At 45.3% G+C, this 13,001-nt stretch overlaps 1 protein-coding gene across 1 annotated transcript in view; it reads left to right on the forward strand.

Moving 5' to 3' along the window:
• LOC144151717 (uncharacterized) overlaps window positions 1–13,001 on the forward strand; it is a 38,726-nt gene that overhangs the window by 3,747 nt on the left and 21,978 nt on the right. The window contains exons 2-5 of the mRNA XM_077682839.1: window positions 3,721–3,891; window positions 6,766–6,967; window positions 10,107–10,210; window positions 12,736–12,938. Coding sequence (XP_077538965.1) covers window positions 3,721–3,891; window positions 6,766–6,967; window positions 10,107–10,210; window positions 12,736–12,938 — 680 coding nt within the window. The remainder of the gene's footprint in view (window positions 1–3,720; window positions 3,892–6,765; window positions 6,968–10,106; window positions 10,211–12,735; window positions 12,939–13,001) is intronic.

Consider the following 13,001-nt stretch of genomic DNA (forward strand, 5'->3'; position numbering starts at 1 on the left):
ATCATAACAAACCCGCATTCTGTTCGCCCGTCCCATGGGTCGGTCCAACACCGTCTCTGTGACATTTCATAGCCTCAGAGCGCCTCACTACGTGCTATTCACCGTACCGCCATCCAATGATATCCTCATTGGCCAAGCAGCATACTGTTCCCGAATCGAATGATTATCGTGCTCGAGGTTGGCCCTAAAAATGGCATTACTCCGACCTGTCCCAATAGCGCAGGCATCTTTCCAGCCAACCCGGGCTGGAGGGTGGCCCACTCTTGCGAGACGCGCTGCTACAACTGCCAAGGTGAACATCCTGCTACAGACCCCGACTGCAGGAGCAAGAACTGCTGCGGACGAGAATGCAATAAGACTAGCAAACACACATCGAAAGCGGCTTATCGCCGCCAATAACGCCTGTGAAAGCCAAGATAAACCAGTGCACACACTGGAAGTTTACGGATAATTGCTCAAACATACCCCGGACTCTCGACGAAGAAGCCCAGCCTTTCACGCAGGTACGCCAATCCCGACGCACAAGAACCTGGCCTGCACGACGTGTCGAACTGGAGCAGCTACCTGGAGGTACAGTCAGCTGTAACGTCCAGGGAACTGCGGTTCATGGACCGGCGAGAACTCCCCGAGCTGCCTCATCTAAAACAAGGCGAGAGACGGGCACTGTTGGAGCATCCAAAGGAAATACGGGCACCCCCTACCAGACCACCACTGTAACGACAGCGCTGCAGAGGGTGTGAGAGTCTGGTGGCAGATTTGACGTGAGAGAGCCAGTCCGTCCCTTCTCCTCCAATCATCTGCAGGGCAACAACAGATTCAAAAAGCACACACACATCATACCAATAACAGTCACCAAAACATACAAGCAAGCATTAGGACTAGGATTAGACACACACACGCAGCCCCTATCGACGAATGAGCTAGTCCAAGAGACAAACCACCGTGTACCGCAACACATTCAAAGGGAAATTGATTCTGCTGGCGGATGTCCCGTCCCCCCATTAGCAATATTTGGATTAGGTGACGATGGGTTGCCTCTATACTTCCCTCGAATGTTCGTATCTGCACCTCCTTTCCTCTTACAGCGTTCATTTCCAGGCGCAGTTTTTGGAGCATAGCGAAAATATTGGAAATGAACTACAAGACACCATTGCACTGCACGTCATTCCTAATGTAGCCACTAGGCCTTCCAAAGGCTTCGTGGAACGCTTAAGTGACATTGACACCCGTATAAGTATCATACCTAAGAGGCGCGCCATTGAATCATCTCCAACAGGCGCCAATTACTCTGCCTATGATGAGTACACAAGGACTGCGCTACTGACACACCGCAAAGCACACAATGAACTACGCCCACGACAAAAGCATGTCCGATCGTTATCCGAGGTTCCCGCCGGAATGATCTCTCAGCACTATGACAGCCCCTCCCTAGACAAACCCTGACCATAGGGCAATAGAACTGTCGCTGCCTCAAGCGCAAAAAGAATCTGCTGCCAAAATGTTTGGATACATTAACGAAAAATTCACAAAGTGTCCTGGAAGAAATGCGGGAGAAATTTGGACTCTCAGGTTTGAATCATTCTCCCAGAAAGGTATCGCACGAAGAACGAGGAAAGACAATCGTGAGAAAAAAATTATGCAGAAAGTCAGAGAATTGTCCACTGGGGCATAGCATTCTTGTACCACTGGTCTTCAGCGTGAGTTCTTTATAGCCAAATGTTTGGGTTTTTCTTAACCCTGTCTGACCAATTATCGCCATTTACGCTATTTTACGCTCTTTTAACGATTACATTTGAGACTTTCACGAAATCTTCATTATTGTGGAAATTCAGAAATACGCGGTTCAAAATTTTCAGTATTTATTACATTTATATGTATTTTTTTTTTAATTTGGAAAATTTCAATCGCCCACGTATCTTCATTTCTGACCCGCACTCAGATAGACGAATTAGAAATTACGTCCCACTCCACGAGACTCGAGTAATTGGAGTTCACACAGCAATCTCGCTCCGCATAACATCTAAAAAGAAGCAAAAGGGTCTAAGGGGTACTCCTCTAGACAAGGATGAGCTATGCTCCGTTCACTAGGGCGAACGATTGAGGATCCAGAAGGCTAAATACAGGAGAACCCCCCCCCCCCTTGCTACCACCCCCTGGGAGAACTTGCCGAGGATGACTGTACATCCTATCCCCCGCCACATGACCGTGGAAAGTGGCCACGAGCGCAGAGCCCAGAGAGCGCCTGTCACCCGCCGTTTAGGGGCGCAGAGTATTGACGAGGGTTGCACTCCGATCTTCACCGGCGCCGCCGTATCAGACGACGGTATATTTCCTACCCCCGGATACTACGGGGACGTACAAAAGATTCGTCGCTTCCTGGGAATTCATGATCCTGGTCATGCCGAAGCGTTAGCCATAGCAGATGCCATCATAAAGTTTACCGGCCGACGTAAACTGCTCATACTGACTGACAGACAGGATGCAATCCGCCTGTTCTGCCGAAACAAAATAGCTACGCACACGCAACACAGTCACAGTACTAATAACCCACCCACCAGAGCTTTCGGCCGCACTCCGGTGGATCCCAGGTCATCGAGGGATACCAGAAAATATGGCTGCTCACCCAACCGCTCTCTCGGAGGAATACGGCCGCCTTACAAATTGCATCGAAGAAATAAAAGCCAGGCACCAAACGTTGGTTTAGATGCGCACAGATGAAGACACACATGCCATCCAGCGATCTCTTGGGCGCGATCAAAGAAAAGTTGCATCCGCCGAGCTGAAGGAGGTGTACTACGCACCACCCATATCATCCACTAGATAAAAAATAAACCTGGCCACCCTAGCTGCCCACCCTGCGGTCACGGGTACCCTAACAACCCAGACTACATGTGGGACTGCACAGAGATTATAGAACCACGGACTCTCTTTCCCCATTCTCCTGGCATTTGTGTCGATCTGCTCGACCCCTCCCGAGGGCCCCCAATACAGCTCAAACTTGCTCTCCACCAGTGCACGAATGCCACCGGCGGCACCCATCTTCAGTCAGGCACTTCACCACCTCCTCATTAAGATTGACAGAAGAGGAGCTCTGGGAGGCCCTCCTCCAACACATTGAGGCACTCCTTGGAGACAACTGGTCACAACAGCTCCAGCGCAGCAAAGCAGGCGCCTTTATAGAAGGGCAAATAAAGATGTTTTTTTCTCTGTCTCGCTCTCGTGATATGGTAAGCTTCGGGAATGCCTCTTTCTGGGCTATTATTGAATATAACAAATTTACTTCGGTTTGTGGGTGGGGCTGGTGGTGCGCTCTTTCAAGCAGTCTAGGTGCTCTTGTGTAGTATTTTTTGAGCACTGTGATTGCGATACACCAATGCGCATGGTGTAATAAGGTTGTCGAGCCTTCTGCTTGCTGTTTTTGTATTGTTATCCGAGTGCTCCAGAATTGATCTCATAACTTTTCATTACATAACGAGCAGTTGAAATGCTATGCTGACAATGGTCGCTTGCGATCACCTACTTAAACGTGACACGTTCACCTTGTGTGGCAGAAACATTTCTGTCGAATCTTCAGATTCAATGCACGACGGCCAAGTTCTCAGCGTCGCAGTTTACGCCATTTATAACGACAAAAAACATTTCACGTTTTCTTGACACACTTAAGCAATGTTTAATTGCCGACAGAAATCTGAGCTAAATTGCCTTGGGCTAATTTTGCAGGACACAGCGTCCCTGACACCCGTTCTGCAACCCAACGACCACGCTTTTAAAGCTGCAATAAAGGGTGGGGTGGTGTTATCGCCTTACCCTCCCGTGGAATTGATTCCAAAGGAATCCCTCTACCAGTACCTGAAGAGGCGCTTCCTGCCACGAGCCCATGAACCGGCATTGGTGAGTGTAGTACGGTTCAAGTCGAGTATTAGCTGGTCGTTTTGGTGAACAGTGCACTTTAGGTAAAATCTGTAAAGGATTTTATCTACGATATATATACAATCTTGAACTTCATGTGAAAGTCCTCTTGAATGTATTTCATGAGTACGCACTTCAGTTTTAGTTCAAGATTGAATTTTCTGAGCACATATGCTGTCCTCTATTGCCTTACAACTCCATTAGGGGGTACGTGCTGTTGTTACATCTCTAGATACAAGAAAAGGTTGCTGAAGGTAAATCCTGGCAGTGAAAGGTAATAGGAGATTGAATAGGAGATGACATGATTTTTGTTTGGGCTCCCTGATTTCTCGGAATATTGAAAGTTGGGTGAACGGCCACCAACAGAAGCCAAACAAATAATCTCCCCGGTCACGATGTAACTAATAAAGGGGAAATAAAAAGGTATTCTACTTAAGTTGTTCTTTCGTCCCCAGATAAAGCAGGAATCAGTTTAGCTTGCGATGACTCAAGTATGCTAGCTACCATACCAGGAAACGCGTTTTTGATCAGTCGTGGGAGCACATTGGTAAAAGGCACAGCGGGTATTTCGTGTATAGGACTGCTTTCTTACTCACCGCTGTATCTTAGTGGCTGAGCCATAGTGCTGCTGAGCCCAAGGACGCAGGTTTGATTTCCGGCCGTGGAGGCATCTTTTCTGATGGAGGCAAAAAGTAAAAACGCCAGTGTGTTGGAGAATTCGGCGCATGTAAACATCTCCGGGTGGTCAAACCTAATCCGTAGCTCTTGACTAGAGGCACGCCTCATCGCCTGTTGGGTGTCGGCGCGTTAAACAACATAATAATCACTCAATGACGGCCTTCTTGCGGACAGTGGTAGGTACATCCGGGTAGGTGAAAATCCTGGAGTATAAAATAGCCTTTGTCAAAATCTTATTACCGCATAGCCTAGCTTAATTGAAAAATATGGTGGTATAACATTGGAGAGCTGAAATTGAGCATGTGCGGCGCAACTAACCACCATAAATTGGTGATTTCGAAACTGTAGGAAATGCGGTCTTTCTATGAAGCGTTGGAAATAAGTTATGAAGAAAAAAGATTCTTCTGTCAAATGTATAAACAATTGGACACAATGTGAATATTTATATAAAGCTGAAAATAAACCAACTCGCCAAGAAAATGTATAAACAATTGGACACATTGTGAATATTTATATAAAGCTGAAAAAAAACCAACTCGCCAAGAACGCTGAAAAATACGAGTATGACACAGATTCAAGAAATAATGTGTACTCCAGTAGTGGCCGGGGCCTGCCTTCCTCGCAGTCAGGTAAAGTAAAAGAACACTGGTTATCATGACGCCGGCGATCAGGGGAAGAGAAGTGCTGCAAAAATGGTGTATGTGCACATTGCTAGAGGTGCTTGCAGAACCAAACGTTCGGCATTTTTTGGCAATGAAAGGGAGGAAATTCTACAGAACAGTGTATGTTCATACATTTTATTTTTGAATTTATTTGCCGAGGGAAAGAATAACGACACACCAGTGGAGCAGATTGTACACACGTGTCAAGGGCACCTGGTCGGAACGGCTTCCATGCACTATAAGAAATTGTTGGCGGTGAAAAAAGAAAAAAAAATATTGTACGGTACATATCAGTTTGCGTATCCTTGACACCAAACAGTCTTTACGCCCCGTTTACTATGAATTCTAAGAAATAAGGCACAAGGCACAAAACCCACACAGTCTATAGTGCTCACACAAAAGGCCGGCATACAGTGTGGAACGTTTTAATGGTACAACACAAATGCGGCTCCTGTCCTGGAATAGTACATGGCCAAATGATTATTTGGCGAAGATTTTGTGCGGCCTAGTGTGTCTAAATCATTATTTCGACACACTTGCTTCATTAAGTGGTGTAAGTAAGAGTTCACACTTGAAGGTACGAATACTTGACAAGTACGATTTCTATCACCAATTATTCCCACCAATTGATGGTCTCTTGCCGTTATAAATTAGGTAACGCTCCCGAATTTCTCGCTCGTGTTAGTTAGAAAAGCATTTACTCGAAATATAGGTTGGGGATGTCCGAACAAATGATCCGGTGTGCTTACATGCTTTCACTGGGTTAAAGCGGAGACACCTCCATAAAAGCGGTGATTATTAAACGGAATATGAACAGGGGTGTCGGTTTGGCCAGGACATTGTACATCGACGAAGGCACTTTGTAGAAGATACGTACACTATATTACTGGTGTCGCCCCTGAGTTTGCTTTCTGTTCCCTACGTACTCTGAAGCCGTGTCGGTGGAAAGTTACTAAGTTGTAATGCCTGGCCATAACTCGGGCCCCATGTGATTGCAAGATTTCAGACCATTGCTTGCGTCTGGGTGATGTTCGAGCAAATAAAAGTACCAGCTATACTCAGGAAAAAGCTAAGAATAGCACAGCTCATGTCGTGTGTGATGACTAGCCAGTGATGACTAAACCTACCAGCAGGGACCCACGGCAGATTTATTGCTGCCTCTGCTGCGGCGTTAACATATCCAATCGAAGAAGCAATAAGTAACGGTCTATTGAATGTTTTAGCCTTTGCATTCAGAGCACGCAGGTGATGCTTAGGGGTCATAGGAAGGTTTTTATCTGACATTTTGTGGGAACATAGTTTATTGCGAGCAGTGTTTGCATCAACATAGGTTAAATTTTATTCTGTTTTCTTGTTTTTTATTACTACTTAGAGCGGCTTCTCTCTTTTTAACAAGGCTTGATGCTTTGAAATCACAGAGGATTTAAATCAATCTGTCGTACCATTGCAATCGGTGGCTCACTGGTCCAAGAATTACGCCGCTCTTAAACATCCTGGGCCCCAACTTTGCACACAGGAGAGGAACGGGCGATGGCTCACGTTCGGCGAAGTGCTGAACCTTTTGGAGCGGTACGTCGGTGGTTTCCAGCGTTGCGGCGTTTCTACCGGCAGCCGTGTCTGCGTCCACGTGTCTAACTCGGCTGAAGCGCTGCTCGCCACCTACGCAATTTGCTGCGCCGGAGCTGCTGCGGTGCTAGCGAAACCAAGTTTAAAAGAACGTAAGGGATGCCTGCGCCCGTTTCTTTTGTGCCATCGCGTCCTCAAATGAAGTTCGTTTCCCCTGCTGTTCATCGAGACAAACTTGGGAATTCTACTTTGAAAGGGCCAATTGCTTGTCTTTTATATATTTTTAAGAAACTAAAGGTACTAGAAACTAAACACTGACCAGCTGCGTTCCACGTGCAGTGCGCTGTACCACCCAGTAATAAGAGATAATGACTAAATACCTGAAGTTAAGGCATGAAAAATCAAGATTTTCTGGTGTTTAACAACAAACTAATAAATTGATCAACAACATTAAGTTAGTTGCAAATAACCTAAAGTTGAAGGTTTAGTTACACATAATCTGGCGTGCAGTGGCACGCAAGATGATTTGCAACTAACCCTTCGGTCTAATTGCGAACACCCTTTGAAGTTACCCGGCACGCTAGATGACGACTGTCACGACAAGAAAACTTGAAAAGTGGCGAAATGCTCGTTCTATAACCACCGTCTGTCGTTCTTTCTTCGTGCTACTGGGGCTGCATCTTGAAAAGAAGCGGTGCATCCATGTACGGTGGTTCACAGTGCACCAGTTGATGGCGTCATCAAAGTCAGACATTCACGCGGTTTTCGCCCGGCAGTCATCTTTGACCTTGGGCGGCACGTGCGCGGCTATGTCGCGCCATTTTCTCTGTTTTTATTGCCTTAGCAATAAAGAGGCACAGTTTTTTCCCTCGGTCCCAGGACACAGCCCAACAAAAGACGATAGAACGAAGTAGCTCCTGTGAACAGGGGTGGCGTCATGCCTATCCGCTGGCCAGGTTATGTGCGGTGTCGCTGCCTACACACCTGTGGCGGCCAAGCTGCTCGGCGATGTCAGGAGGGGGTGGCGTCGGCTCGAGAATGGTCTCTGCGTCTACGTATGTTTGGGATGGCGGAGCGATTCGGCTCGCAAACGGCGTGCGACAAACGCGCTATTTCGCGGTTCCCAAGAAAGGACAGCCTTTGCAGAACGCTGACACGAAAGACCCAAAATAGTCATATATAACAAAAAATGCTTATTAGCACGAACATACAAATGGGCACTTACGGGCACCATTTAGGATTGCTTAAAATGTTGCCATCCCGGTAGTTTACGCCTATCTGTTAAGTAGTCTTTGCATGGACTTAAGCAAAAAGAGGCATTTTGCTTAAAGTTCCGGTCTCTTAACAATGACAGGCGTGCTTGGAAGACATAATCATGAAAGAGTTACCGGGGAAGTGTTGGGAACATCAGTTTTAGGGTTTAGCATTGAAATAACAGCCCCGGACAGGGTCAAAACTGCAACAATCGTAAACTATCATAGCTATGGCAACCGCAGCATCTGATTGTATGGGGCGCAAGAACTGATCGTTTGGGCTGTAATTGAGCATGCAAGCTCAAGATGTGACTTGTCACCGTCTTGTGTTAGCTAGCGGGGTTGTAGTGAGTCCGAGTGTTGCAACTTTTTTTTTTTTTTGAGCCTTAGTAGGTGTATTTAAAATGTATCAACTTTGCTTTGAAGTTTATGCTCAGGGCAAGGTTGTTTTTCCCAGAAAGAACACTTACTTTGCTACCGGTGAACGGGGAACTGATTTCAAATAAATCCTCGCTTTTGACAGAGAATAACATATAAATAAGCCGTTCATTCTTAAGTGTTGCTAATTACAAGCGATCTTTTTTCATGTCAGGGATCATTAATGGACCTGAAGGGTTTTAAGACGGACGTTTCTTTTTTTTTTTGACAAATTTAGTTGCTTCACTTCTCAACGGGACCACCTCAGGTTTGTGACGGCTGTCTGTAGGCATTGGGCCACACTGAGGGCTTAGGCTAAAGTCGTGGCAATGCCATAGTTTCGTAGGTTTGGAATTTGGCTTTAGCGGAATGATAGCTCTATTATCTATTTTCTATAATCTATACCGATTATATACTACATGAGGTTAGAATTTCCCTGTATTGCGGTTCGGGCTCCTTTCATTTGTACCATCTGTTGACGACGCTGTAGAAATGGACTATCTTGCTAAAACTTGTTTATTTTAACTAATCTGTCCGTACAACGGCGTCCCTTACCCGTGCAACAGGAACTTTGTTGCATGTATAGCCGTGCTGTGCCTTTTTTCTAGTCCATTCTTTCAGCAAGTATATCGCATGGTTCTGTAAGAAGGTTTTCATTAAAATGTACCAGCAAATATGCTGTCTGCTCTCAACCATAGCAAGTCTTCACCATTCTATGAAGGTTCGGAATGAGGACTGCATTTACTGTTTTTATAGTATTTACGAGTCTAGCGTGAACGTAAATAATTAATTGTAGATGTCGGTTTGCCCCCTTTGGCAGCCGAACTAGTTAGTGCGAAACTGGAAACAGGTGCAGATGCGTGGTTCACGGTTAGTAATGCAACCATTGATCACTTGAGAAGCTTCGTTTTCGTGACCCGGAAGGCTAACATCTGCAACATTCGCCAGTATTTTACAGCCTTTTTTGAGATTCCAAGAGCCGTAAATCTCTAAATGCCCTTCGGCGCCCCCCACCCTCTGCCCAAAAAAGTGCGTTTATTTTGCCACATTGACCACTCGTCTGAACAAAAACCTTCAGTGCTCCGGCAAAGCTGGGCGCTTCCCAAGAACTGCAACAAATAAAACGCGTTTGCTTGTAATTTGCCCTAGACTACGTTTTTTTAATGAGCGGTGGGAAAAGTGGAAAAAGGAGAGTTTCATGTTAGCGTACAAACATGGGCAGCCCGTTTACAACCCGCGCCGTAGGGATCTTACTGTCTCTGTAACAACCCAACCCAAACTGCTCGACAACGGAGGACCGAAGGAAGGTTGCATGGGGTCGTGAGATGCCGACGTTGAAACGCTGCACACGTCGCTCTTCAAGCCTTTCAGGGTGCCCGCGTCTGGATGGAAAAACACCGGGTATTTTACCCGGTGTTTACCCGGTGTCCCTAGGGGCTCTAACGAAGGCAACCCAAAACACCAAATTCTGGAAAGCAAAAATTTCTATTCTAGGCGCTTTTTGACAGTTATGATACTTCCAAACCGAGGCAATAACAGTTTCGCTGTAAAATGCTAAAGATGACGATATCGAGTCTGGCAGATTGTTTAAAAAGTGATTCTACCATTTTTTTACTGACAGGAGAAGTTTTGTACCAAGTGAAGGACAGCGGGGCCACCTTTGTCCTGACGGAAGAAGAGAACCTTGAGAAGATTTTGAATGTACACAGTAAGTGGAAGTTTAAGGTGAGCCTTTACACTTGCCTTTTGAAGGAAACATCACCAACAATGGGTGACCGCCCTGAACATAAATGACGTCTGTATTTCGTGTTATACCATAGCGAAAATGAACCAGTATATAAATAACTTCAAATGCCAGGATAGGAGATAAAACAAAACGTTCTTGTAATTTTTTTAACAAATACAACTAATTTCTTTTTTTACTGTAAAATTAGTATGTTCCCGTTTTGGCTTAAAAATACGCATTGGGATTAGTTTTTCGATAAATCTGCCTTTGATAATCTTCGCAAATGACATCAAGAAGTTTGTGGGGATAAACTGGTAGCAGTTAGCACAGGGAAGGATAATTTGAGATCTATTGGAGAGGTCTTTGCCCTGCAGTGGGAGTAGGCAGGCGGATGATGATGATTATGCTGATGATAGTCGGTATATTTTATATCCTATCGTAGGCGTGAAATGAGTGTTTGTGTTCGTCCACGACTACATTCAGACCAATATTGAAACTATCACGCGTACCGACCTCACCAGTTCACATTAAAGAGCATTCTCTCTCTCTCTATCACGCGTACCTGCACAGCTGATGTATGAACAGGTAAATGAATTTAATGCAATGCGCGCCAGTAAACACACACGTCGGTTGCAAATACGTATTACGTGCAAGGGCGTTTATTTCATAGGCTTGCACGCGAACGTAGGCCTTTTGCTAACGAAGGTAGGCACAGGTGACGGCGTATATATTGACTGTGTACACAACGAAATTACCCATACGTACTTCCCTTTGTTGGATCCGCCTAAAATCAAGCCAATCAACACTTTTGTTTTAAAGAAGGTCTACGGTCCATCAAGCGAAAAGCATTTGCATATTGCTTGATGGCACCTGACGGTTGTTACACGCGGACGCGTATTAAGCATTATTGAGCCCACCAGAGTAGCCTATTTTATTTATTTATTGTACCATCCAGGCTTTAGAGTATTGCGGATGGGAGCGGCACTGACGAACGATGTACAAGAAATAAAGGACATGAACGAGGCACTACAAACATGTTAAAAACACAAAACCAACTATGATTAAAATGTAACTGTCTTGTAATGTCCGAAGGGGGTGTGAATTAATTAACGAGATAAAAAACGTGTTACATTTTCAAAACAGAATAGGTTATTAAACACAGTTTTGAAACGGTTGGGATCGGTAATGAATGCAGGTAATTGTGGGAGGTGACTTCATTCCTAACGAGTTTTAGGCAGGATAGAACAAAAATGTGTTGATGTTTTTCAGCGATGAACATCAACTTTAAGTGCATGGTAAGTATGATTTGAAGTGTATGATGGTGGGTTCATCAAACGTTAACAAACAAGAGAGCCTTTACAGTAAATTTCGCGAAAGATCACAACGCTCGATATCTTACGGCAAGTAGCGAGCAGTGGAGTATCAAGAATTGACTTCGTCTTTGAAAAGCTGGCACTTCGGCAATGATCGGATAATACAAATGTGACGGCACGATTTTCAATGCTGTCAAGTTCGTTAACTAAGGTGGTATTCCCGGGGTCCAGTATACATGACGCGTTAGTCTGTAACGTAATAACGCGAGCAACCTGTGCTAAATGTGCGCGTCCATCTCCGGTATTTCCGCGCTAAACTTTTTCTAGTTACGGCATAACAGCGTTGCCTCTACATTTTCCCTCGTTTCTTCTGCGTCTATTCTGCTTGAAAACCTGACACTGTTTTCATTCGCCAGGGAAGGAGATGAGCGTCGCCAATGGGCTCAAAGCAAAACATAACCCTGAGGTCATATCCAAGGTATTAAGCTGAGCATCATTCTTTGGTCTGGCTGAGAGAATAAGTGGTGCGTTCTCCTCTCTTGCCATTGCCGACTCCCTCAGCGTGAACAGCATGGCACTTTGCCCAGTAACTCACTGACGCCGGAGTCAGCACCCAACTTCACACACCGTGCGGATATTTCTGTTGTAAGCATCAGTAACGAAATTCTAATCTTTGCAGTTTACATCACACCACAAATTCTAAAATAAGCATCCACTCCTTCATTTATTGGCAATTTTGAGGCGAACACACTAGCGATGCACCCCTGTGGTGATTGAGACTTTTTTTGCCATACCGAACAAATGAAGTGCAGCTTCCTGGATTTTGACTTGGGCAACTGTAGACTCGCACACCTCAGCGACCATATATAAAGACACATTAGAGATTCTGTTTGTATTTGGTCTTGGAAACAAAGCTACTCCACTATTAAAAGAAATCCCACAAAGCATTGGGTGCCCCCCTTCGCGAACCTAGGGGTTTTGCAACAGGTTTGTTAGACAACCATTTTCGCGGCATCGGGATAGTTCACCAAGTATTTCCTTTAAAACGATCCTTAAAGCCTGTTTCGGGGTTTTTATTTGAAAGGAAAAGATGAAATTCCTTGGCGCGTGTTAGCGGGGTGATTACAGTCGCGTCGGGAAGGCGTCATTAGGTAAGGCCCAATGATATTGCAGTGCTCCGTAGTGCTTACACATGCCGCTTTTCTACCCAGAGTATATTCTCCATGGATCCAATCAAGGGATATAAATGCATCCAAGATTTCGAGATGGAGAATACGGACTTCTTCAACGAGCCTATTATCGAGGATGCCAGCAGCCACATCATGCTTTATACGTACACGTCTGGCACCACAGGTCTTCCGAAGGGAGTGGAAATCAGCGTGCACGCCTGCATTGCATCGATAGAGTTGACCAGGTAATTTGAACTCTAAAATAATAAGAAAATACCCACTTTGAAGGTTGCGGTCGGAGATGAAAG

This window comes from Haemaphysalis longicornis, unplaced genomic scaffold, assembly GCF_048455015.1.
Source record: "Haemaphysalis longicornis isolate Haplotype H1 unplaced genomic scaffold, Haemaphysalis longicornis Haplotype H1 scaffold_9, whole genome shotgun sequence".
NCBI lineage: Eukaryota > Metazoa > Arthropoda > Arachnida > Ixodida > Ixodidae > Haemaphysalis > Haemaphysalis longicornis.